At 45.9% G+C, this 24962-nt stretch overlaps 2 protein-coding genes and 1 pseudogene across 8 annotated transcripts in view; 2 read left to right on the plus strand and 1 right to left on the minus strand.

The window, feature by feature from the left end:
• Nucleotides 1-4368, plus strand: part of Plekha4 (pleckstrin homology domain containing A4) — a 35067-nt gene extending 30699 nt beyond the window's left edge. For all 5 annotated transcript variants that reach the window (XM_045134321.1, XM_045134324.1, XM_045134322.1 and 2 more), the window contains 3 exons: nucleotides 3297-3346; nucleotides 3706-3818; nucleotides 3932-4368. In XM_045134321.1, the coding sequence (XP_044990256.1) occupies nucleotides 3297-3346; nucleotides 3706-3818; nucleotides 3932-4182 (414 nt within the window). In that variant the 3' untranslated portion in view covers nucleotides 4183-4368. The remainder of the gene's footprint in view (nucleotides 1-3296; nucleotides 3347-3705; nucleotides 3819-3931) is intronic.
• On the plus strand, nucleotides 4338-22880 carry Hsd17b14 (hydroxysteroid 17-beta dehydrogenase 14). 3 transcript variants are annotated; one of them, XM_045134327.1, is made up of 10 exons: nucleotides 4339-4443; nucleotides 4815-4950; nucleotides 6333-6371; nucleotides 6697-6779; nucleotides 9483-9549; nucleotides 11296-11387; nucleotides 17229-17333; nucleotides 20584-20651; nucleotides 20755-20851; nucleotides 22564-22880. In XM_045134327.1, exons 2-10 carry the CDS (start codon nucleotides 4863-4865, stop codon nucleotides 22735-22737), a joined length of 813 nt encoding a protein of 270 aa, XP_044990262.1. In that variant the 5' UTR covers nucleotides 4339-4443; nucleotides 4815-4862; the 3' UTR covers nucleotides 22738-22880. The 3 variants fall into 3 exon arrangements, with proteins under 3 accessions (XP_044990264.1, XP_044990262.1, XP_044990263.1); XM_045134328.1 differs by having other exon boundaries at nucleotides 4402-4537; XM_045134329.1 differs by lacking the exon at nucleotides 17229-17333 and having other exon boundaries at nucleotides 4338-4443.
• LOC105945034 lies at nucleotides 19599-20514 on the minus strand (annotated as a pseudogene).
• Nucleotides 22881-24962: the final 2082 nt, after the last annotated feature.

Consider the following 24962-nt stretch of genomic DNA (forward strand, 5'->3'; position numbering starts at 1 on the left):
TTTTTTAAAAAATTTTTGTTTATTTTTATTTATCTGTTTGAGAGCAACAGAGAGAGAAAGAGGCAGATAGAGAGAGAGGATGGGCACGCCAGGGCCTCCAGCCACTGCAAATGAACTCCAGATGCGTGCGCCCCCTTGTGCATCTGGCTAATGTGGGTCCTGGGGAATTGAGCCTCGAACCAGGATCCTTAGACTTCACAGGCAAGTGTTTAACTGCTAAGCCATCTCTCCAGCCCTCTTTCTCCTTTTTAAAAAATGTTTTGGGGGGGCTGGAGAGATGGCTTAGCGGTTAAGTGCTTGCCTGTGAAGCCTAAGAACCCAGGTTCGAGGCTCGGTTCCCCATGTCCCACGTTAGCCAGATGCACAAGGGGGCACACGCGTCTGGAGTTCGTTTGCAGAGACTGGAAGCCCTGGCGTGCCCATTCTCTCTCTCTCCCTCTATCTGTCTTTCTCTCTGTGTCTGATGCTCTCAAATAAATAAATAAATAAAAATTAAAAAAATAAAAATAAATAAAAATTAAAAAATGTTTTGGGGGCTGGAGGGATGGCTTAGTGGTTAAGGCATTTGCCTGCAAAGCCAAAGGACCCAGGTTCAATTCCCCAGATCCCACGTTAGCCAGATGCACAAGGGGATGCACGTGTCTGGAGTTCGTCTGCAATGGCTGGAGCCCTGGCATCCCCATTCTCTCTCTCTCTCTCTCTCTCTCTCTCTCTCTTTCTCTCTCTCTCTCTCTCTCTCCCCCTTCCTCTTTCTCTGTCAAATAAAGAAAAATTAAAAAAAAATTTTTTTTTTAATGTTTTGGGAGGCTGGAGAGATGGCTTAGCAGTTAAGGTACATGTCTGTGAAGCCTAAGGACCCAGGTTCAATTCTTCAGGTCCCACGTAAGGTCCCATAGTGGTGCCTGTGTCTGGAGTTTGTTTGCAGTGACTAGAAGCTCTGGTGCGCCCATTCTAACATCTCTCTGTCTCTCTCTCACACTGTAATAAATAAATAAAAATAAAATCGCTAAATATATATATATATATATATATTTTTTTTTTTTTTTTTTTTTTGAGGTAGGGTCTTGCTCTAGCCCAGGCTGACCTGGTATTCACTCTGTATTCTCAGGGTGGCCTCGAACTCGTGGAAATCCCCCTACCTCTGCCTCCCAAGTGCTGGGATTAAAGAATGTACCACCATGCCTGGCTACTTTTTGATTTTTCAATGTCTTGTCTTGCTCTAGCCCAGGCAGAACTGGAACTTACTATGTGGTCTCAGAGTGGCTTTGAACTCTCTGCCATCCTCCTACCTCTGCCTCTTGAGTGCTGGATTAAAGGTGTGTACCACCTCACCCAGCTTTATTTATTTATTTATTTATTTTTTTTTTTTTGAGGTAGGGTGTCACTTTAGCTCAGGCTGACCTGGAATTCATTTTGTAGTCTCAGGGTGGCCTCAAACTCATGGTGATCCTCCTACCTTTGCCTCTTGAGTGCTGGGATTAAAGGCATGTGCCACCGTGCCTGACTTCTGACTTTATTTTTTTAAATATTTTATTTTTATTTATTTATTTATTTGACAGAGAAAGAGGGAGGGAGAGAGAATGGGCACGCCAGGGCCTCTAGCCACTGCGAATGAATTCCAGACACATGTGCCCCCTTGTGTATTCGGCTTATGTGGGTCCTGGGGAATCTAACCTAGGTCCTTTGGCTTTGTAGGTAAACACCTTAATCGTTAAGCCATCCCTTCAGCCCGTTTAATTTTTAAAAGGATTTTTACTTATTTATTTGCAAGTACAGACATGTAGAGAGAGAGAGAATGGTTGTGCCAGAGCCTCCAGCTGCTGCAAACTTGACGTGTATGTGCTTTGTGTATCTGCTTTATGTGGAGATTGGGTAATCAATCCTAGGTCATTGGGCTTTACAGGCAAGTGCCCTAATTGTTAGGCCATCTCTCCAGTCATTTTAAAATTTAAAAAAAAAATGTTTTTTTGAAGCAGTGTCTCGCTTTAGCCCAGGCTGTCCTGGAATTCACTAAGTAGTCTCAAGCTGGCCTTATAGTGATACTCCTACCTTTGTCTCCTGAGTGCTAAGATTAAAGCTATGTACCACCACACTTAGCTAAATAAAAAAAATAAAAATAAATATATATAGATTTTAAAGATTAAGGTCTTCCTGTGCTAGTGCATTTGAAGCCAGAGTGGACTACATCAGACTTTGTCTCAAACAAAATGTAAATAGGCAAGCTGGAGACAGTAGTTAAAGGTCCTTGCTTATAAAGCCTAACAGTCTGGGTTTGATTCCTCAGTACCCATGTATAGTCAGATGCACAGAGTAGCACATGTGTATGGAGTTCTGATGCACCCATTCTCTATCTGCCTCTCTTTGTTTTGTTTCATTTTTTTGAGGTAGGGTTCCACTCTAGACCAGGCTGACCTGGAATTCACTATGTAGTCTCAGGGAGGCCTCAAACTCACAGCGATCCTCCTACCTCTGCCTCCCAAGTGCTGTGATCAAAGGCACGCCCGGCTTCTTCTTCTTCTTTTTTTATTTTTTATTTTTTAATTTTTTTAATTAATTATTTATTTATTTGAGAGCGACAGACACAGAGAGAAAGACAGATAGAGGGAGAGAGAGAAAATGGGCGCGCCAGGGCTTCCAGCCTCTGCAAACGAACTCCAGATGCGGGCGCCCCCTTGTGCATCTGGCTAACGTGGGACCTGGAGAACCGAGCCTCGAACAGTGGTCCTTAGGCTTCACAGGCAAGCGCTTAACCGCTAAGCCATTTCTCCAGCCCTTATTTTTTATTTTTATTTTTTATATTTCTTTTACTTATTTAAGAGATAGAGAGAGGAAGAGAATGGGTGCACCAGGGTCTCCAGCCACTGCCAACAAACTCTAAGATGCATGTGCATCTGGCTTATGTGGGTCCTGGAGAATCGAACTGGGATCCTTTGGCTTTGTAGGCAAATGCCTTAACCGCTAAGTCATTTCTCCAGCCCCTCTATCCATGTCTTTCTTTCTTCTCTCTCTCAAATAATAAAAAAAGTGTTTTTTTTTTCTTTTTCTTTTTTAAAGGGAAAAGAAAACAAAAGAAAGTACGGTTTCCAGATCAGGAATCAGGGAATTCTATTTTCTTTCTTTCTTTCCTTCTTTTTTTCTTCTTTCCTTTTTTCCTCTTTCTTTCTTTCTCTTTTGTTTTTTTTTTTTTTTTGACAGGATCTCACTATGTAGCCCTTGCTGGCCTAGTGCTTGCTACATAGACGACTGGCCTTGAACTTGTGACAGTCCTACATTCTAATGGACTAATTCCTTTCCAGCCTGTTGGAGGAGCTGCAAAATGGCTGAGAAGCTCTGGGTCCTGGAGTAGGTAAGGAACTGGTGAGGGGCAGGAAGGGAGACATCATTAAAGTCATCATTATAGTCGCCAGAGAACTGGACTATTTATCCAAACAAAGACCAGAAGCCTTTCATGTACCATTGAGAATCCCTGTGGGCTGTATCAAATACTTACTGCCCTTCCACTTACTAATCTGACAGTGGGGACCCCATCACCAGACTACAAATCCCAGACTGCACTAGGTTCTCTTTTAAAGTTCTTTAGAAAAAAAAAAAAACAAACAAAAAAACAAAAAAAAAATAAAGTTCTTTAGAGACACTTGCTAAGAAGTACAACTCCCAGGACAACACCGAGGATATGTGACTCCCATATCTTCTCTTTTATTCTAGTCCTAGGCACTCTACACCTTTCATGCCAACATCCGAAGGCCACCGGGAACGGGTCCTCAGCCTCTCTCAAGCCCTGGCTACCGAGGCATCTCAGTGGCACCGGCAGATGACAGGTCGGAAGGAGGAGGGCTAGAGCCTGGATCCCCCAGGTCTGAGGGAAGAGGGTTGGAAGGGTGGCGTACTGGTCTCAAGTTTACCTTTCTCATTCTCCCCTCTTCCTCTCCAGGTGGAAATTCAGACTCCATAGATGACAGTCTCTCTTCAGGACCACAGCCCCCCACGGACGAAATGCCCCAGGTCACCTTGTCCCCAACATCTCACATGGCTACCACAGGGTTCTCTTGCCAGGATGATGGACGAGGCATCGGCCCTGCCCCCTTGGCCCCCACCTGGGACACCAGGAAAACGCCATCCACACTGACCCAGGATGAGGGGGTGTGGCCTCTGAGAGTCACTCTGCTACAGTCCAGCTTTTGATCCACCTGACTGCTTCAGCCTCTGGGGTGGGGGCGTGGCATGGAGGCGTCTCTCTAAGATGTGGGGACATTCTGGGCAGCAGGAGCCGTGGTTTCACCTTGTGGTCTGGGAGGGGCGGGGATACTGTGGTCAAAGTTTGTTTTTTCTCAACACTGTCTAAACTTGGATTAAAACTTTGAACTATTAGTCAATAGCTTTCTTCTGTCTGTTTGTGGTGATAGTGGGTGCTGAGCGACTAGAGGCTGTGGGCTTAGATTTGAGGTCTGAGGACTGAGGGAGGGAGAATCTTAAAGTATTTGGTTTGATGGAGGAAGGCCCGGCTTAGGAGCCCCGGGTCTGAGGGAGGAGGGCCCAGGTATGGGTTCCTGAGTCCAAGGGTGGAGGTCAAGGGTATGAGGGAGGAGGGCTCAGGCCTAGACTCCTGGGTCCTGGGGAGCTGGCCTAGATTTGGACTTCCAGATCTGTGGGAGGATGGTAGCTGATTTTACAGGTCTGAGAGAGGAGGGGCCAGGCCAGTTCTCCCAGATATTATTAGGCCTTCGACGTCCACCCTCCAGCTCCCTCCTATGCAGGACTTCCAGGATTCAGCCTGAATTTCTGGTTCCATCCCACTTGCTTCTTTGGACTTAAAGGTGGAAAGAGGTTCCGAGGGAACACTAAGAGAGACAAGCCAATTTGGAATGGCAGCAGGAGCGCGGTATGCTGGGAAGGTAGTGGTTGTGACTGGAGGTGCCCGAGGAATTGGTGCTGGCATCGTGAAAGCCTTTGGTAAGTAGGGTTGGCCTGAAAGCATTTGCTGCCCAAGAGAGGACATGCTGCTATGAGGAGATGTTCACAGAATGATAGAAAGAGATTCTACCCTCTCCCCTTGCCTTTTGTTTCTTTTTCTTTTCTTGTTTTTGCTTTTTGAGGTAGGGTTTCACTGCAGCTCAGGCTGACCTGGAATTCTCAGGGTGGCCTTGAACTCATGGTGATCCTCCTACCTCTGCCTCCCAAGTGCTCAGATTAAAGGCGTGCACTGCCATGCCGGCTTAATGTTTTTTATTTGCTTGCACGTGTGTATATAGCTGTAAGCAGACCAGATCTCTGTGCCACCCTATGCATCAGTTTACGTGGGTGATTTACAAATCAAACTTAGGCCTGTAGGCCTTGCTTCTTGACTATGGAGCCATCTTTCCAGCCCCTTGGTTTGCTTTTTTTTTTTTTTCTTTTTCTTTTTTTGGTTTTCTGAGGCAGGGTATCACTCTAGCTCAGGCTGACCTGGAATTCACTATGTAGTCTCAGGGTGGCCTCAGACTCTCAGTGATCCTCCTACCTCTGCCTCCTGATTGCTGGGATTAAAGTCATGCACCACCACACCTGGCTGTTTTGTTTTGTTTGTGTCAAAGTCTCACTCTATCCCATGCCAACCTGGACCTGGAACTCACTGTGTCTACCAGACTGGTCTCAAACTCATTGAAATTGGGTTGTCCTTGAATGCCTACTCAGCTTCCTTAGGGCTGGACTTAAAAGCATGAACCATCACTGCCCAGCTTAGTCCCCATTATTTTCTTTTCTTTTTTTTTTTTAATTTTTATTTATTTGAGAGCGACAGATACAGAGAGAAAGACAGGTAGAGGGAGAGAGAGAATGGGTGTGCCAGGGCTTCCAGCCTCTGCAAATGAACTCCAGACGCGTGCGCCCCCTTGTGCATCTGGCTAACGTGGGACGTGGGGAACCGAGCCTCGAACCGGGGTCCTTAGGCTTCACAGGCAAGCGCTTAACCACTAAGCCATCTCTCCAGCCCCCCATTATTTTCTTGTAAAGGTCGATTTACAGTGCTAGCTAAGGGTGCTTGGTGACAACCCAACCTGAGTGAAGGCAGCTGCTCCCCTTCTGGGTCTGTCACTGTACTTGTAAAAGGGAGCTTGGAGAATATACTTCTTCATGTGTGAAGAGTATTCCACAGCCCAAAATGGGCCCCACAGCACCTGGATGAGGAAGAATGTGTCATAAGACTGCTCATTATAAAGGGACTGTCATGAGAGTGTCACGAGTGCAGAATGAGCGCTGCACCACTGGACATGGGCACAAGAGGGCGGTAGAGGTTATGACCTGTGTGTGTGTGTGTGTGTGTGTGTGTACATAATATGTTCTCTTCTTATTTGCAGTGGACAGTGGGGCTCAAGTGGTTTTCTGTGACAAGGATGGTGAGTCCCTCAGACTACCCCAAGATTTTTTTTTCTCGGACCCAGAGGTCTAGGCCTCACCCTCCTTCAGACCTAGAGGTCTAGATCCCAAATTTCCTCCCTCAGACCCAGCAGTGTAGACCCCAGACTTCCTCCCTCAGACCCAGCGATGTAGACCCCAGCCCTCTTCCCATCAGACTTAATATGGCCCTCATCCATCACACCAGGGTTCTAGACCCCAGTCCTTTTTCATTAGATCCAGGGACTCCAGACCCTGGTCTTCTTCTCTCATACCCAGGGGTACAGACCCTGCCCTTCTTCTCAGACCCAGGTTTTCTTTCTTCAGAGTTGGGGGGCCGGGCTCTGGAGAAGGACATCCCTGGCAGTGTCTTTATCCCCTGCGACGTGACTCAGGAAGGGGATTTGCAGGTGAGAGAGGTTCAGTCCCTATACCCCATCCCCTCTCCACAGTCTTCAGCCTTCTTAAAATTTTTGGGGGGTGTTTGAGATAGGGTTTCACTCTAGTTTATTCTCAGGGTGGCCTCGAACTCACGGCGACTCTCCTACCTTTAACTACTAAGCCATCTTCCAAGCCCCCCCCTTTTTTTTTTTTTTTTGCTTTTCAAGGTAGGGTCTCATTCTAGCACTCTAGCCTAGGCTGACCTGGAAGTCCCTATGTAGTCTCAGGGTGGCCTCGAACTCTCGGTGATTCTCCTACCTCTGCCTCTGGAGTGCTGGTATTAAAGGTGTGTACCACCACACCCAGCCATCTTAACTCTAGTCCAAACGGACTGGGACTCAACTATGTAGTCTCAGGGTGGCCTCAAAGTTACTGCAATCCTCCTATCTCTGACTCCTGAGTGCTGGGATTAAAGGCATGTACCACTATTCCTGGCCAAATTCTATTCCTTTTTTTTTTTTTTTTTTTGTTATTTAGTTTAGTTTTCTTTTAACCTTTTTTAAAATTAATTTATTTTTTACTGACAACTTCCATGATTGTAAACAATATCCCATGGTAATTTCCTCCTTCTCCCCAACTTTCCCCTTTGAAATTCCATTCTCCATCATATCCTCTCCCCCTCTCAATCAGTCTCTTTTATTTTGATGTTGGGATCTTTTCCTCCTATTGTGATGGTCTTGTGTAGGTAGTGTTAGGCACTGTGAGGTCATGGATATCCAGGCCATTTTGTGTCTGGAGGAGCACATTGTAAGGAGTCCTACCCTTCCTTTGGCTCTTACATTCTTTCCACCACCTCTTCCGCAATGGACCCTGAGCCTTGGAAGGTGTAATAGAGATATTTCAGTGCTGAGCACTCCTCTGCCACTTCTTCTCAGCACTGTGGTGCATTCTGAGTCATCCCAATGTCACCGCCATCTGAAAAAAGAAGCTTCTCTAACCAGAAGTGAGAGTAGCATTAATATATGGGTATGAACATTAAGAGAAGTGCTTACTGAGCAGTTTGATGAGCATAGAATATACATTTAGCCAGACAGCAGCAGACATTACACCCATAAGGCTCATGACTATCCCTGTTGTAGGTTTTCAGTGTCAAGGATGTATGCCCTCCCATGGAATGGGCCTCCAGTCAAATTAGAGGGCAGTTGAGTTCCCCCATAACAGACATGCCACTATTGTACCCATTGGCTCATTTGTCCTGGTTGGCCAAATCTAAGGCTTGTAGTGTCCACTGTTGAGTATCTTCACTGGTGTTTTCTCTCTCTCACATTGAACTTCATGCAGTGTGGCTTTTCCTAGCTTTCTATCAGCTGGTCTACATGGAGGAGGTTTTCAGCTCTGTTCCAGCAGGATTTCTTAGTGACCTTGTAGCCCAGATATGTGGAGTTTTTAGCAATAGGGTCTTGCTATCTATCCCTGGTGGTAAACCAAGGGCCTTGACAATGGCCTGTAATGTTTTGGGGCCTCAGGAACCTCCCTGGCCAACAATTCACTGGAAGGTATCCCATACCTGGCACTGAAAATTTTGTAGTAACAATCTATAGTTTCTGAATGTCCCATTGTCCAAAATAGTGGGTTTCCATATGATTTATTTATATCCTCTTGATTTTATTTTTATTTTTTTATTTTTTGTTTTTTGGAGGTAGGGTCTCACTCTAACCCAGACTGACCTGGAATTCACTATGGAGTCTCAGGGTGGCCTCGAACTCAGGGCTATCCTACCTCTGCTTCCTGAGTGCTGGGATTAAAGGTGTGTGCCCCCACACCCGGCTATCCTCTTGATTTTTTTTTAGCCCTCCCTTCACCTTTCCTTCTTGTCCCCTGACCTTATTTAGGTCTTTTCAGCCCCATTAATCTGTTCTACTTACATATACACATTACCATCCTATTAAGTGCCCCTGTCCCTTCCTTTCTCTTCCCTTCCTTTCTCTTCCCTTCCTTTCTAGCTTACTGGCCTCTGCTACTGAGTTTTCTTCCTACTCACACTGAAGTCCAATCATTTTATTCTTTTTTGTTTTTTGTTATTTGCTTTAGTACTTTTTAATCTTTTAAAAATTTTTATTTATTTATTTGCAAGCAGAGAGAGACAGAGACAGAGAAGAGAGACAGACAGAGAGAGAATGGGCATGTTCGGGCCTGTAGCCACTGCAAACAAACTCCAGACACATGTGCCCCTTGTGCATCTGGCTTACATGGGTCCTCGAGAATTGAACCTGGGTCCTTTGGCTTTGCAGGCAAATGCCTTAACCACTAAGCCATCTCTCCAGCCCTATTTTAGTTTTTGAGAGAGAGAGATGGAAGCAGAGAGTGAGAGAGAATGGGCATGCTAGGGCTTGTAGCTACTGCAAACGAACTCCAGACACATGCGCCACCTTGTTCATCTGGCTTACATGGGTACTGAGGAATTGAACTAGGGTTCATTGGCTTTGCAGGCAAGTGCCTTAACCACTAAGCCATCTCTCCAACCCTAAATTCGATCCTTTTGAACAAAAGGAAGTAGCTCTCTCTGAATAAAGCTCTGATACTTCCACCCTCTTCCTCTTCTAAGGAGGAGAGAAGCGGGCTCAAAGGTGATCAGAAGAGGGTTACTTTCCTCAGTGGCCTCCAAACCTGCTAATGCTCGTCTAACTAAGTCACCAACAATTCCCATCACAAATTGTTTCCTTTCTTTTCAGACTCTGGTTTCAGAGACCATCTTTCGATTTGGACACCTGGATTGTGTGGTCAACAACGCTGGCTCCCGTGAGTTGTGAGGCGGGTTCCCTCTCTTCTTTCTCTCTCTCTCTCTCTTTTTTTTTTTTTTTTGCATTTGTATATTTTTATTTATTTTTATGCTATATTTTTCTTTATTTTATCTTTTTTTTTTATTAGTTTTCTATTCAGCAAATACAGGCAATTTGGTACCATTATTAGGCTCATCTGTGACCTACTCCCCTCCCCAAAGGCCCCTCCTTGTTGAGGTATATGGGTCGTGCATTGTGGAGTTAGCCCACAGTTACTGGTACAATAAATGTCTCTGCATATCATGGCCCAACATGTGGCTCTGACATTCTTTCTGCCCCCTCTTCCACAAAATTTCCCTGAGCCATGTTGGGTTCATTTTTGGTCTGCTTCAGTGATGAGGTGTTGGGAGCCTCTGGGTCTCTGGCTCTCTGATTTGGTAGGAGTTGAATTTTCTGTGTGTTGGTCTCCTTCCCCCTTGTGCTGGTATCCGGTTCATCAGGAAAACAGCACCCTTGCTTGTTTTGCCGATTTTCCTTAGTCTCAGTCGGGGCCTTTTTGAGGTATGATGGGGTGGCTCTCTCCTTAGGATCTGCATCTATCTTTCTTTCCCAGGTATTTTGCAGGGCAGCTAGGTGGTCGCCCTCTTGGCCGGAAGTCCCTTTTCTTTCGCTTGAGCCTTAGTTTCCCCTCTCCTTTCCACTAAAGTCTTGCTCACCTCTTATCTTTTTCAAATTTTTTAAATATTTAGTTATTTATTTATGAGAGAGGGAAAGAAAGGGGAAAGAGGGAGAGGCAGATAGAGAAAAATTGGGCGCACCAGGACCTCCAGCTACTGCAAACAAACTTCAGATGCATGTGCCCCCTTGTGCATCTGGCTTATGTGGGTTCTGGGGAATTGAATCCAGGTCCTTAGGCTTTGCAGGCAAGTGCCTTCACCACTAAGCCATCTCTCCAGTCCTGTCTCTTGTCTTTTATGACAGAACTCTAGCTGTTCCCTCCTTCCTCTCTTTCTCTGTTATCTCCTCAGGCTGTTTGTTTCCACACTTCTGAAATGGCAATCATCACTGTTTCCTCCTGGGGTGTTGTGGCCTATAAAGGAGGACGAGCATTTGGCAGGGTCTTCCTATGAGCCTCCTGCCATGGCCCTGTCTTCGCTTTGCCAGGACAGTGACCGTGACCCAGAGCGCAGTTTCTCAGAAGTTAGGTGAGGTGGCAGCCCTGGAAGTCACCAGCAGCTCAATAGCCACAGTGCAGGAGAGCGTGTCACTGGTACACTGAGGTTCAGAGAACATGCCCTGGGTCTCCCCAAAGATGGCAGTGCAGAGGGGCGTCCTGCCAGCTAGGTGGCCCCTGTCTTAGCTGGATTTTCCTCTTTACTTTGTGGTAAGGATTTGTGCAGCAGGTGGGAAGCTCATCCTTGTGTCTGTCCTTTTCCTTGCCGCAGATGTTTGTCAGCACCTGTTCTGCCTCCTGCTGTTGAGAGGGGTGATTTAGCAGTGAATGACATGGGAAACATTGTGTTCCTGGGGAAGTCACATTCCAAGATCAGGTAGAGATAGGCTGGGGGTGTGGTTCTTCCTAGAATCCCTCATTGCTGCGATTACAGACATGTCCACACGTCCAGCTCTCAGCCTGACCTTTGCAGGGACAGTTACACAGCATCCTTCTGTGGCTTTTCCTTGCTTTTTTCATCCTTCCCTGACACTGCCACCCCCTTCTGGTCCCCTAACTGTGGTCCTGGTCTCACTCTCCCCTTTCCCTTAGACCCACCCGCACAGTGGCCAGAGGAGACCTCCATACATGGCTTCCGCCAGCTGCTGGAACTGAACCTACTGGCGATCTATACGTTGACCAAGGTGAGGCTGAGCTCAGCTGCAGCTGGTTTGTTCCACTCATGTCATCTCAGAGCCTTGCTTTGAGTTCCGTGGCCTCTGTTCCTTATTCCAAGAAGACATCCCTCTTTGGAGAAGACAGAGTTGGGCAGGTCCCTCCTTGGAGATGGAGTCCAGCTCAGTTGTGGGATAGCGCAGGTTAAGAAGCTAGGGGGTGGTGCCTGCTTTTAACCCCAGAACTCTGGAGGTAGAGGTAGCATTCACAGTCCTCTGAAATCTCACCTGTTTATAGCTTTTGGTTCTGATGTCACACTGGCCCCAAATAGTGGCTCTTCTGGATGTCACTGGAGGACGAGTGGGAGCCCAAATGGGCAGTGAGTGACATTACATAGAGTAGCCTCACTGAAATATGGCAATAGGGTCTACAGAGCCCGAAGGTGTGTGGAGACCTAGGACTTGCCCAGGAATCTGCATAGCCCTAAGCAAACAGGGGAGAGCCATGTGGCTCTCTCAGGAAGGACAGAGCATTCCAGGAAGAGGGAACAGCAAATACAAAAGCCCTAAGGTTTCCACACACAGGCTGCATTGAAGACTGCATGGAAGAGAGGGTAGAGGCTGTTTGGGCAGGTGCAGGAGGTATATAAGAGCTGATGGGGTGAATTGCACAGAGGCTCATTTGGACTTCCACTCTGAGAAACTAGCGTGTGGGAAGCCATGCTGGCTTTATCAGGCTTTGCTGTGTCAGCTACTGTGGGAAGCCTTGCTGGCTTTATCAGGCTTTGCTGTGTCAGCTTGTTTACTGCTTTTGTATCCTAATTGTCTGTGCATGAGCACATGATGTTATCCTAACATGGCTGCTCACCTATCCCGATTGGGTGATGCATAGTCAGCTGATGAGACTTAAGCCAATCAGACGACACTGCACAATCATCTGACCACTAGTATATAAGCTTGGGGCTCTGTAGGGTCAGGGTCCTTCTCTCTTTCAGTCTGGAGCTCCCAATAAAGTGTGCTTGAGAAGAATCCTGTTGTTGTTGTTCTTCCTGCTGGCGGGAGGGGCGCAACAAGTGGTGCCGAAACCCGGGAACTTGTCAACAAACGGCCAATTGAGAGGACCCCTGAGGATACTTCCGAGGGAGGATTCAGAACTCAACACACGGAGCGGCGGTACCGGTAAGTTCCCCTGGTGCTATATGACAAGTTTTGGCCTGTAACTGATCTCTAAGTAACATACATAAGGTTACAAAATGGGACAGCACCACTCCACCTTTTTGGAGCCACTTCAGGAAGTACTAACACAACGTAGGCTTAAGATTTCAGATAAAACTCTTAAAGGGTTTTTGGAAGAAGTGGCTATGATAGCGCCTTGGTTTGAGCTGACTGGAGGTTTAAATTTGACCTGCTGGGATAAATTAGGCAGAGACATTGACCGTGAGTCAGAAACGCGAAAGTTGCGCGCAGGTACACAGCCCTTATGGCGTTTGGTGCGATCCTGTTTGGAGGACAAACATTGTGAAGAAGTGATCAGGGAAGGTCAACGCATATTAGCACATCATCAAGATAGTATGTCAGAGTCTGAAGAAAGTAAAAGGGGAAAACAAAAAAAGGTTAAAATAAAAGGAGAACCTAGGTTTCAAATAGAACAGAATAAAAGTGCACAGAATAAAAATGAATCACAAAAGGAAGGGCCAAATTCAGGTCCTAAGTTATATCCAGATTTAATGGAACTTGCAAATTTATATATAGAAAGTTCTAGTGAATCTGAGGGAGAAGAATTAACTCCAGAGGAAGAACAGGATTTTGAGGAAGTAGAGACTGAATGTGGTCGGGAGTGTTCTAGACCCAGACAAGATGGCGTCTTTGCTTCTCCTCCAGCTTATGCTTCTATGAGTAAAAAATGTAAACAACAAGATGGCCGACTTCCGTTTGGGGCACGTCCTTCATCCGGATGTAGTCTGATAAAACCAGATACTTGGAAAAAGCTGGCTAGTGCTTATCCAGTCTTTGAGGATCCTAATACCAATAATAGATATCATGAAGCTATAGGATATAAGGATGTACTTGAAAATGTCTGGAAAGGCCCGGATCCAGTTATAGCCAGATCCAGGGGAGCTGTTTATGTTTTTCCACAGGGCCAAGCTGATCCTATCTGGGTGCCAGAGCGGTTGACTCGAATCGTGCGTCATGAGACAACAAGGAATGACAACCTCCGTATTACTACTGATGATCCTGAGCCTGTTCCTGCCGATGATGATAAAGGGAATTAAGATGCAGTTTTGGGCTGTGGCCAGAACATGGCCTGTCCCTATGCCAGTTCATTCATATTCTAGTGTCTTACCTACTCTATTTTCCACATCTTGCCAAGGGGAAATGCCTTGCATCAGGGATCCTATGCAAACACCAACAATTTATAATCAAACTTCTTTTCATCTGAATGGCACTTTGTGTTTTTTCCAGGGTAATAAGAACCTAGCTCCCCCATGTATTGTATTACAAAAACAAAATCTTAGTGCTTGGCAGGACCCATTAGAAAAGTCTAAAGTTGATATGAGTATAATACTTGCAACTTTAACTCAGATTACTAAGAAAAAACAAAATGGGTCAGGAGAGGGAGGTAATGTTACAAATGTTAATATTACCACATTATTGATACAGAGTGAAGTGACTGTCCCTTCTAGACAGCCCAATCTTAAGATATATGCTAGTAATGTAAAAGGTGCTCCCTGGTGTGAACCTAATTATACATTTCCTCCGATTTTTACTCCATGTCAGAGTTCAGATAAAATCCAGAAACAGATCTTACAGGGATTTCAAATGACCCCTCCATTAAGGCGTTACCAATTTAAAAGTAAAGGAGATGATACTCTTAGTAATAGTGCTGGTTGGCCCTGGTATAAATGGCTTCTGTCCAATGAGGCCGGTGCAATGGCAGATGTGTCAGCTTTAGCAGGATTATTGGGAACTAAACATGCATTATGGAATGTTTCAGCAGTTAGAGTTAATATAAATGATAAAATTTATATTAAAGACATAAATAAAAATCACCAATGGATTAATAGTAGCTTCAATCCAGCCTCAATTTGTGTACAAGCTCCATTCTTTTTTCTGACAGCAAATGTTAGCACTAACATCTCTTTGATAGATTGTAGAACTATCACATGTTGGCTTGCAGAGTGCTGGAATGCTAGAGTTAATCTAGCTTTAATAGTAAAATTACCTACTTTTGTCCCCATTCCAGTAGAGGCGGATCCAAATACCTTTCCTTTAGTAGGACTTATTCGTCATAAAAGAGATTTTGGTATTACTACAGCAATCATTTCCGCCATCGTCATTTCAGCTACAGCAGCAACTACTGCTGCTATTGCCATGACATCTCAGGCCCAAACTGTGGAAGTTGTTAATAATATAGTAGAAAAGACTTCTACAGCATTAGAAACACAAAAAGCAATTAATACACACCTTCTTGCTGGTATTCATCTAGTCAATCAAAGAGTAGATTTGGTACAAAATCAAGTAGAGAAATTATATAAAATAATACAACTTAGATGTGTGTCTCAGTATCAACATTTGTGTATTACTCCTTTGCAATTTAATTTTACTGCTTCTTTTAATCAGAGTCGCAAGCTAGCTGAATTTTTGGCAGGAAACTGGACGCGTGAAGGAGAGCAGCTATCTCGGAAGTTACTGTTCCAGATTGTACAGCTGAATGGAACTCATTTAGAGCCAATCTCTTTGGGAGATTTTACTTCTTGGTTATCTTCTGCATTTTCTTTCTTTAAGGAATGGGTGGGGATGACTATGTTCGGAGCAGCCCTTTTGTGTGGTATGGTGTTCTGTCTCTGGCTTATCTGTCAAATCAGACGACAACGTCACCAGGATAACATAAAGATTGTTCAGGCACTTATGGCCTTAGATCAAGGAACATCTCCACAAGTGTGGCTGGCAAGCCTGCAAAATGATTAGTTCCACCCTGCTTACTGTAAGGCCTTTGCACACCAAGTGACCTTGTTGTCATTACACCTTGGAAGGCTTACATTCCTGCATGAGCAGCCTTTACACCCTGAAGGGATTTTTCCATTACACTCGGGAAGGTGCTGAAGCAGGCTTTTGGTCTTGGGCTCTACCCTTGATCGGACTGGCCATCATGAGGGCCGGTCCTGGATCGGGTATCCTGAGGTTCAAAACAATTTTAAAAAGGGGGAACTGTGGGAAGCCATGCTGGCTTTATCAGGCTTTGCTGTGTCAGCTACTGTGGGAAGCCTTGCTGGCTTTATCAGGCTTTGCTGTGTCAGCTTGTTTACTGCTTTTGTATCCTAATTGTCTGTACATGAGCACATGATGTTATCCTAACATGGCTGCTCACCTATCCCGATTGGGTGATACATAGTCAGCTGATGAGACTTAAGCCAATCAGACGACACTGCACAATCATCTGACCACTAGTATATAAGCTTGGGGCTCTGTAGGGTCAGGGTCCTTCTCTCTTTCAGTCTGGAGCTCCCAATAAAGTGTGCTTAAGAAGAATCCTGTTGTTGTTGTTCTTCCTGCTGGCGGGAGGGGCACAACACTAGCGGGCATTGGCTTGTCCTCAGTAATGTTTCCTGGCTGGAAAAGACTCGCTGGGGCTGGATGTGGTGGTGCAGGCCTTTAATCCCAGCACTTGGAAGGCAGATGCAGGATTCCTGTGAGTTCCAGGCCAGCCTGGGACTACATAGTGTGTTCCAGATCAGCCTGGGTTAAAGTGAGACCCTACCTTAAAAAAAAGAAAGAAAGAAAGGACTGGCTGGTCAGCTTCCTGCAGCTTGCTACGGAAGAAGGACAGAATCTGAGTCTATCCAAGGTCATGTGCAGTGAAAAAACACAGAACACGATGGGGGATGACTCCAGGGAGCTACAGGGGAGAAGTTGGCAGAAGATGAAGGGTTTCCATATCACATGCTGCCCACAGAGCTCTCTGAGCACCTCAGGTAAACCATCTCCCCTCTATGGAAAAGAGCAAAGTATACAACGTTCATCTTGCTCACACTTTCCTGGTTTGATGAAGTCATGAGTTGTTTTTGTTTGTTTGTTTGTTTGTTTTTTGTTTTGTTTTTTGAGGTAGGGTCTCACTCTAGCCCAGGCTGACCTGGAATTCACTACGTAGTCTCAGGGTGGCCTCGAACTCACAGTGATCCTCCTACCTCTGCCTCCTAAGTGCTGGGATTAAAGGTGTGTACCACCACACCCATAACATTTTTTTGAAAATAATTTTACTTATATATTTGCAACGAAAGAGAGAGAGAGAGAGGAGAGACACACAGAAAGAATGGGCATGCCAGGACCCCCAGCCACTGCAAATGGACTCCAAGTGAATGTGCCACCTTGTGCATTTGGCTTTATTTGGGTACTAGGGAATCAAATCCGGGTCTTAGACTCTGTAAACAAGTGCCTTAACCACTCAGCAATCTCTCTAGCCTAGAATTTTTTTTGTTTTGTTTTGTTTTGAGGTAGGGTCTCACTAGCCCAGGCTGACCTGGATCTCACTTTGTAGTCCCAGGCTGGCCTTGAACTCATGATGGATCCTCCTACCTTTGCCTCCCAAGTGCTGGGATTAAAGGTTAAGACTGGAGTTTGAATAACATGAAGTCCCAGAGAAAAAGGCAGGAAGAAACAGAGAAGAGAGGTGAGGAGAGGCGAGGAGAGGAGATGGAGATAGCCAGAGGGGGACAGAGACCTAGGGAGAAGGGAAGACAGAGGCCCAAAGATAGAGAGAGAGCACATGCCAGAAAAAGTGGCTGTCATTTCGGACTTCAGGATGCGGGTGGCCACACTGCAGCAGCCAGGGGAACCCAGGACACAGTCCTCTGACCTTTCTGGTTTCCCCAGCTCACCCTTCCTCACCTGCGGAAGAGCAGAGGCAACATCATCAACATCTCCAGTTTGGTAGGCACCATTGGCCAGTCCCAAGCGGTTTCTTATGTGGCCACTAAGGTACGTTTGCCCCTGTCCCTTCCTGTACTCTTTGAGGCCTTGAGCCCAGACCCCCCTCCCTTTCTTTCTCTCTGTATGTGTGTGTGTGTGTGTGTGCTTGTGGAGGCCAGAAGTCAAGGTTGGGTGTCTTCCTCAGTTGCTCTCCACCTTACTCTTGGAGACTGGGTCTCTCATTGAACCTAGAGCTCACATCCAATTAGTCTGCTTAGCCAGTAAGACTCAGGGGTCTTTTATCCCCACCTCCCCAGCACTGGGTTATAGGTATATGTCGCCTTGCCTGGCTCTTATATTAGTGCCTCTTATCCAAACTCAGGTCCTCACACTTGCAAAGCAAGTATTTTACCCACTGAGCCATCTCTCCAGCCTCTTTTCTTTCTTTCTTTTTTTTTTTTTTTTGGCTTTTCGAGGTAGGGTCTCACTCTAGCCCAGGCTGACCTGGAACTCACTATGGAGTCTCAGGGTGGCCTCGAACTCACGGTGATCCTCCTACCTCTGCCTCCCAAGTGCTGGGATTAAAGGCATGTGCCACCACGCCCTGAGCTCTTTTCTTATTTTTAATTTGAAACAGCATCATACTCTGTAGCCTAGGCGAACCACAAACTTGGGGTACCCCTTCTGCCTCAGCCTCCCTAGTGCTGGGATGACAGGTGTGCACCACCATATCTAACTGAGCAGATTCCTGTGTTTTTTTCTTTTTCAGTTTTTTGAGGTAGGGTCTTTCTGTATAGCCCAGGCTGACCTGGAATTCACTTTGTAGTCTCGGGGTGATCTTGAATTTACAGTGATCGTTCTACCTCTGCTTCCCAAATGCTGGGATTAAAGGCATGTTCCACCATGCCTGGCTTCTTACTTTTTTTTTTTTTTTTTTTGAAAATGCACGATACAGTCTTTTAAAATTTTTGTCTTTTAGTTTTTGGTTTTTCAAAGTAAGGTTTCACTCTAGCCCAGGCTGACCTTGAACTCACTATGTAGTCTCAGGGTGGCCTTGAAGTCATGGTGATTCTCCTACCTCTGCCTCCGGAGTGCTGGGATTAGAGTGTGTCACCATCCCCGGTCATGACACAGATTTCCTCTTAAATTATTACCAGTACACCAAGTAACATGTAACAAGTTCTTTTTTTTTCTTTTTCTTTTTCTTTCCAAGTAGTCCAGGCTGACCTGGAATTCACTCTGTATTCTCAAGGTGGCCTCAAACTCAAGGTGATCCTCCTACCTCTACCTCTCTAGTGCAGGGATTAAAGGTGTGTGCCACCACGCCCAGCATGCAACAAGTTCTTGAGTCCTATTATCTAGCAGTTTTGAATAAGATCGATTAACAGCAGTCCAAAGAAGTATACTACTATTTACTGCTTTAAGCTTTAGCTCGAATAGATTACGTTAAGGCTGGCTACTGCTCCATGTAAGTTACAATTGACTATTTACTACTTTTTCATGGATAGAGCCCCTGCACTTTAAGAAAGGATGAGGGAATGCCGGGCATGGAGATGCAAGCCTTTAATCCCAGCACTTAGAAGGCAGAGGTAGAAAGATCATTGTAAATTCGAGGCCACCCTGAGACTACATATTGAATTCCAGGTCAGCCTGGAATAGAGTAAGACCCTACCTGGAAAAACAAACAAATAAACAAAGAAAGTGTAAGGGGAAAATGTAATCCCTTTATTTCTTCAAAAGAATTAGGCTAAGAAAGAAAACGTCAACATTGATACATGTTGCCTAAGCAAAAACACACAGGGAAACACAACATATACTCATTAAATTTCTTTTTTTTTTAAGGTTTCTTTTGTTCATTTTTATTTATTTATTTGAGAGGACATAGAGAGAGAAAGAGGGAGGGAGGGAGGGAGGGAGAGAGAGAGAGAGAGAGGGAGAGGGAGAGGGAGAGAATGGGCATGCCAGGGCTTCCAGCCACTGCAAATGAACTCCAGACGCATGTGCCCCCTTATGCATCTGGCTAATGTGGGTCCTGGGGAATCGAGCCTTGAACCGGGGTCCTTAGGCTTCATAGGCAAGCGCTTAACCACTAAGCCATCTCTCCAGCCCTACTCATTAAATTTCTAAGACACACAAGGTGACAAGGTGAATTTTTGGATAACTACTAAGCCTGTACAAAGAGCTAGATTTGCTACTCTGCAAAAAGTGGAGGAATGTACTACAGCGACGAAAAATAACGTAATGCTTTTCCTAAGAACTCCAGCTATGTGAGGCTGCCTACCCCATAAGGGCGTCTTCAATGCCAGCCCGTGGACTAGGCACTTCCCTCTTCTCCTATCCAGTTATGCGGTAGTTTTCATGAATTTCTGGCGGGATGTCACACACGAAGGCCAAGAGGTTGTCCAGGACTTCATCCCTGTTCTGCTGGAAGCAGATCTGGAGGATGGCCATCTTCTCCTGGGTCTCCTCCACCTGAGTGTCACGGACACCATGGGACTCCAGTGCCGCAGCTTCCTTGGCCTTAAACTCTTTCTCCCTCTGCAGTTGGCACTGTTCAGTCTCAGCCTGGGCTTTGTCTTTGGTCCCTTCAGCCCTCCATTCTTCCGCTTGCAGGCCTCAGACATCTTCTCGGCCACCCGCTTCTTGGCCTGCAGCAGCTGCTGGATGTCCCGCGATTGACTTGCCGTGGCTGCGGGGACTCCCAGGCCCCAGCAAATAGCCTAAACCCACCCAGCAGCTGGCTTGTTACTTAAAAAAAATGTTTTTTTCAAAAAAAAATATTATTTATGTACAAGCAGAAAGAGATAAAAGAGAGACAGTTAGCAAGAACGGGCACACTGGGGCCTCCAGCCACTACAAATGAACTCCAGATTCATGCACCACTTTGTACATCAGGCTCTACATGGGCACTGGGAAATAGAACCCTGGGTTGTTAGGCTTTGCAGGCAAGCACCTTAACCACTGAGCCATCTCTCCAGCCCTGAGCAGATTCTTTAGGGGTCAGAATTCAGAAGAGACCGAATGTGGTGGCACATGCCTTTAATCCCACCATCTGGGAGGCTGACGTAGGAGAATCACTGAGTTCAAGGCCAGCTTGAGACCACATGGTGAATTCCAAGTCAGCCTGAGCTAGAGTGAGACCCAACCTTGGAAAAAAAAAAGAATTCAGAAGAATCCCATACCTCATCTCTGGTTCATAGAAATTGCTCTGTGCCAAGTGGCCCCAGAGCCATGAAACCTGATGGTCCATGGCTGGGAGAAGAGGACAGAAGGACTCTATCCTTAGGGACTGAATTTTCTTCTGACCCTTCCTCTGCAGGGGGCAGTGACAGCCATGACCAAAGCCTTTGCCTTAGATGAGAGCCAATATGGTGTTCGCATCAACTGGTGAGCAGATCCAAGTGGGCTTTAGGGGCTTGGGGCAGCGAGGGATACCCAGATGGAACTGGAGAAGCAGTATTTGGCACATGGGTCTCTGATGCCCCCTCAGTATATCCCCAGGAAACATCTGGACCCCACTGTGGGAGGAACTGGCTGCTTCAACACCAGACCCTAGTGCCACCATCCAAGAAGGCACATTGGCCCAGGTAGGAGGGGGTTGAAGTCCAAGTGGGATGCAGGCAGCATAGGGCTGTGACTATCATCAGGTGATGGTGGGGGGGTGGGCGAGTGGAGAGGCAACTCTCATGGAGTCCAGGCTGGCCTAGAACTCCATGTGTAGCCAAGAATGGTCTTGAACTTTAAAAAAAAAATTATATATATATATATGTTTATTTATTTGAGAGCAACAGACAGAGAAAGAGGCAGAGAGACAGAGAGAAAATGGGCTTAACTTCAGTCCTGTTTTTTTTTTTTTAAATTTTTTGTTTATTTTTATTTCTTTATTTGAGAGTGACAGAGAGAGAGAGAGAGAGAATGGGCATGCCAGGGCCTCCAGCCACTGCAAACGAACTCCAGATGCGTGTGCCCCCTTGTGCATCTGGCTAACATAGGTCCTGGGGAATCGAGCTTCAAACCTGGGTCTTTAGGCTTCACAGGCAAGCATTTAACCACTAAGCATCTCTCCAGCCCCCTGTTTTCTTTTCGAGGTAGTGTCTTACTCTAACTCAGGCTGTCCTGGAATGCTCACTGTAGTCTAGGCTGGCTTCAAACTCACATCGATCCTCCTATATCTGCCTCTCAAGTGCTGGAATTTAAGGTATGAGCCACCATGCCTGGCCATTAACTTTCATTTTTTTAAAGTTTTATTTATTTATTTATTTTTATTTGAGAGAAAGAGAGGGAGGGAGGCATAAAGAGAGAAAGAAAGCTGGATGGGGTGGCACATATCTTTAATCCCATCACTCAAGAGGCAGAGGTAGGAGGATTACAGTGAGTTGGAGACTACCCTGAGACTATGGAGTTAATTCTAGGTAAACCTGGACTAGAGTGAGAAAAACACACACACACACGCACACAAAAGAAAGAAAGAAAGAAAGAGAAAGACAGACAGAGAGAGAGAGAGAGATTGAGAATAGGCATGCCAGCCACTGCAAACAAACTCCAGATGCATGCGCCACCTTGTGCATCCGGCTTACATGAGTTCTGAGGAATTGAACTGAGGTCCTTTAGCTTTGCAGGCAAGCACTTTCACTGCTATCTCTCCAACCCAAACTCTCATTTTCAATTTTTTGTTTTTGAGGTAAGCTCAACCAACTGTCCTTTTTAACTTTTTTAAATTTAATTTTAATTTATTTATTTGAGCTAGGGAAAGAGGCAAAATGAGAGAGATAAAGAGAGAGACAGAGGGCTGGAGAGATGGCTTAGCAGTTAAGCGCTTGCCTGTGAAGCCTAAGGACCCCGGTTCGAGGCTCGGTTCCCCAGGTCCCACGTTAGCCAGATGCACAAGGGGGCGCACGCGTCTGGAGTTCATTTGCAGAGGCTGGAAGCCCTGGCGCGCCCATTCTCTCTCTCTCCCTCTACCTGTCTTTCTCTCTGTGTCTGTCGCTCTCAAATAAATAAATAAATAATTTAAAAAGAGAGAGAGAGAGAGAGAGACAGAGAGAGAATGGGCACATCAGGGCTTCCTGCCACTGCAAATGAACTCCAGAAACATTTTGTGCATCTGGCTTTATATGGGTACAGAATTGAACCCAGGTCGTCAGGCTTTGCAAGCAAGCACTTCTAACCAATGAGCCATCTCTCCAGCCCTGTGGTCTTGAGCTCTTTATCATCCTGCCTCCATATCCCAGTGCTAGGATAACTGTCCACCATGCCTGCTAAGTGGATGCTCCTCCTGACCTCTCCCCTTCTCTCCCAGCCCCTGGGCCGCATGGGCCAGCCAGATGAGGTGGGTGCTGCAGCTGTGTTCCTGGCATCCGAAGCCACCTTCTGTACAGGCCTTGAGCTCCTTGTGACAGGGGGTGCAGAGCTGGGGTATGGGCGTAAGGCCAGTCCAGGCACCCCTGTGGCCATCCCCACTCTCACCCCATGATTTCTCAAATTTCCCCCACCGCCACTGCCACCCCTGATTATTATCATTTTGGAAGTTTAAGAAAGATTTAGTCTGGGCTAGAATTAGAGCCTACCTTGAAAATAAAATAAATAAACAAATAAATAAAGATTTGTTTTGCTGGGCATAGTGGCTCTTACTCCTTTAATCCCAGCACTTGGGAGGCAGAGATAGGAGGATATCTACGTGTTTGAGGCCAGCCTGTGACTACATAGTGAATTCCAGGTCAGCCTGGGCTAGAGGGAGACCCTACCTCAGAAAACCGAAAACAAAACAAACAACAACAAAAAAAGAAGAAGAGGAGGAGGAGAAAGAAGAAAGAAAAATTCATTTCAAAGAAAGTATAGCAGAAAGTTCTCAACCTGGCTGGGAGGTGTCCTAAACAGGTAATCTGTATGGTGACTTAGTTCACATCTTATAAAGTTGGAGATGTAAGTTAGGCTTTGAGCTGGGATGAGTTTCCTTGGCTAGGTCTAAATGTCTATGGAGAAACTTGATTGGTTGGTGGGTCATGGAAGAGAGCACAGACTCAGAAAGAGCCAACCAATGAGAGAATAGGGGAGGAGGCCCACAAAGAGTTCCAGGCAGAACCAGGAAGCTGGCCCTGATTACCATCTTGAGTCTGGTTAACGCCGGAACCAGAATTGCTTTCTAGTCTGTCCACGGCAGGCTGATACCTATGTTCTATTGGGTTGAGTCTTTAATTAACTGTCTAAAAAAAAAAAAAGAAGGCTGGAGAGATAAGGATTTATGTTTGATTCTCTAGGTCCCACGTAAGCCAGATGCACATAGTGACACATGAGTCTGGAGTTTGTTTCCAGAGGCTAGAGGCCCTGCCACGCCCATTCTCCCTCTCTCTGTCCCTAATAAAAAGGAAAAAAGAAGTTGGGTGTAGTGGCACAGGCCTTTAATCCCAGCACTTGTGAGGCAGAAGTAGGAAGATCATGAAGAGTTCAAGGCTACCTTGAGACTACATAGTGAATTCCAGGTCAGCTTGGGCCAGAGTGATACTCTACTTCAAAAAACAAGGGCTGGAGACATGGTTTAGCGGTTAAGTCACTTGCCTGCAAAGCCAAAGGACCCAGGTTCACTTCCCCAGGACTCACATAAGCCAGATGCACAAGGTGGTGCATGTGTCTGGAGTTTATTTGCAGTAGTTAGCGGCCCCAGTGCACTCATTCTCTCTATCTTCCTCTTTCTCTATCCCTCAAATAAATAAAATAAAACAAAGTTAAAAAAATAAGAAAAACAACAATAACAAAAGGACTACTTTGCCCCTAGTCTATCATTCTCTGCTTCCAGCAGGTAACCCTAATTGCTGATAGGGCAATAAGATAGAAAGGCTTTTCCATTTTGTCTTGTGATCCAGTCTGATCACCATCTTTGTGTGAACCTTGTTCTTTGGTATTTTTCTTTTGAATTTTTAAATAATAAATCGCTAACAGCTATACATATACGTATAGGCAAAACATGTTAACAGCGCCTTTTTCAGGTCTCAGTGGGACCTCCAAAACAGGGTACCGGTTTTGACAGCACTACAGCCCCTCTGGCTCTGGGCTTGTGCGGCTTCTGGCTCTCCAGCTTGTCTGTCTTGTGACTCGCGAAGACTTGGCAAGTGCAGGCACGCAGAAGGGCAAGTTTCAGACAGATACAATTTTAAATACCGCAGAAAGCTCCCAAGCTGGGAGGGGTCCCAAGAGGATAGTCCCCTTGGTTTTGTTTTTGTTTGTTTTGTGTCAATGTGGTTGGAATGCAGGGCCCTTTGCATCGTAGAACTGCCCTCGGCCACACCCCATCACTTTGCTGTGGATTCTAGGCAAGACCTCTACCTGTGATGTAATCCCACATTTGCACTTGGGTGTCCCACTCCAAACTGCACTTGTACCTTCCAGGTGCTACCCACAATTCTTTAGATTCCCCATCTCCACTTAGGAATGTACCCATAAAAAGCTATTTCCATTCAGAAAGGGAGCATCCTATTCATTTGCTGTTCAAGTCACGCTGGCGTTACTTCTCTCCGGGATCCCGCATCCCAGGGACTACAACTCCCAGCAGGCTCAGCAGTCAGCCGCCCAACTCGCTAAGTCTGTCGCCATTGAGAGCCGTTCAGCTTCAGCTGGGAGCTAGTTAAAAGGCCCGCGGGGGAGAATGAATTAAGCAGTAATTGGGAGATAATGAATGGAGAAGACAAATGCACCAGTCTTTAG

The sequence above is a fragment of the Jaculus jaculus genome, chromosome 14 (assembly GCF_020740685.1).
Source record: "Jaculus jaculus isolate mJacJac1 chromosome 14, mJacJac1.mat.Y.cur, whole genome shotgun sequence".
NCBI classification, from domain to species: domain Eukaryota; kingdom Metazoa; phylum Chordata; class Mammalia; order Rodentia; family Dipodidae; genus Jaculus; species Jaculus jaculus.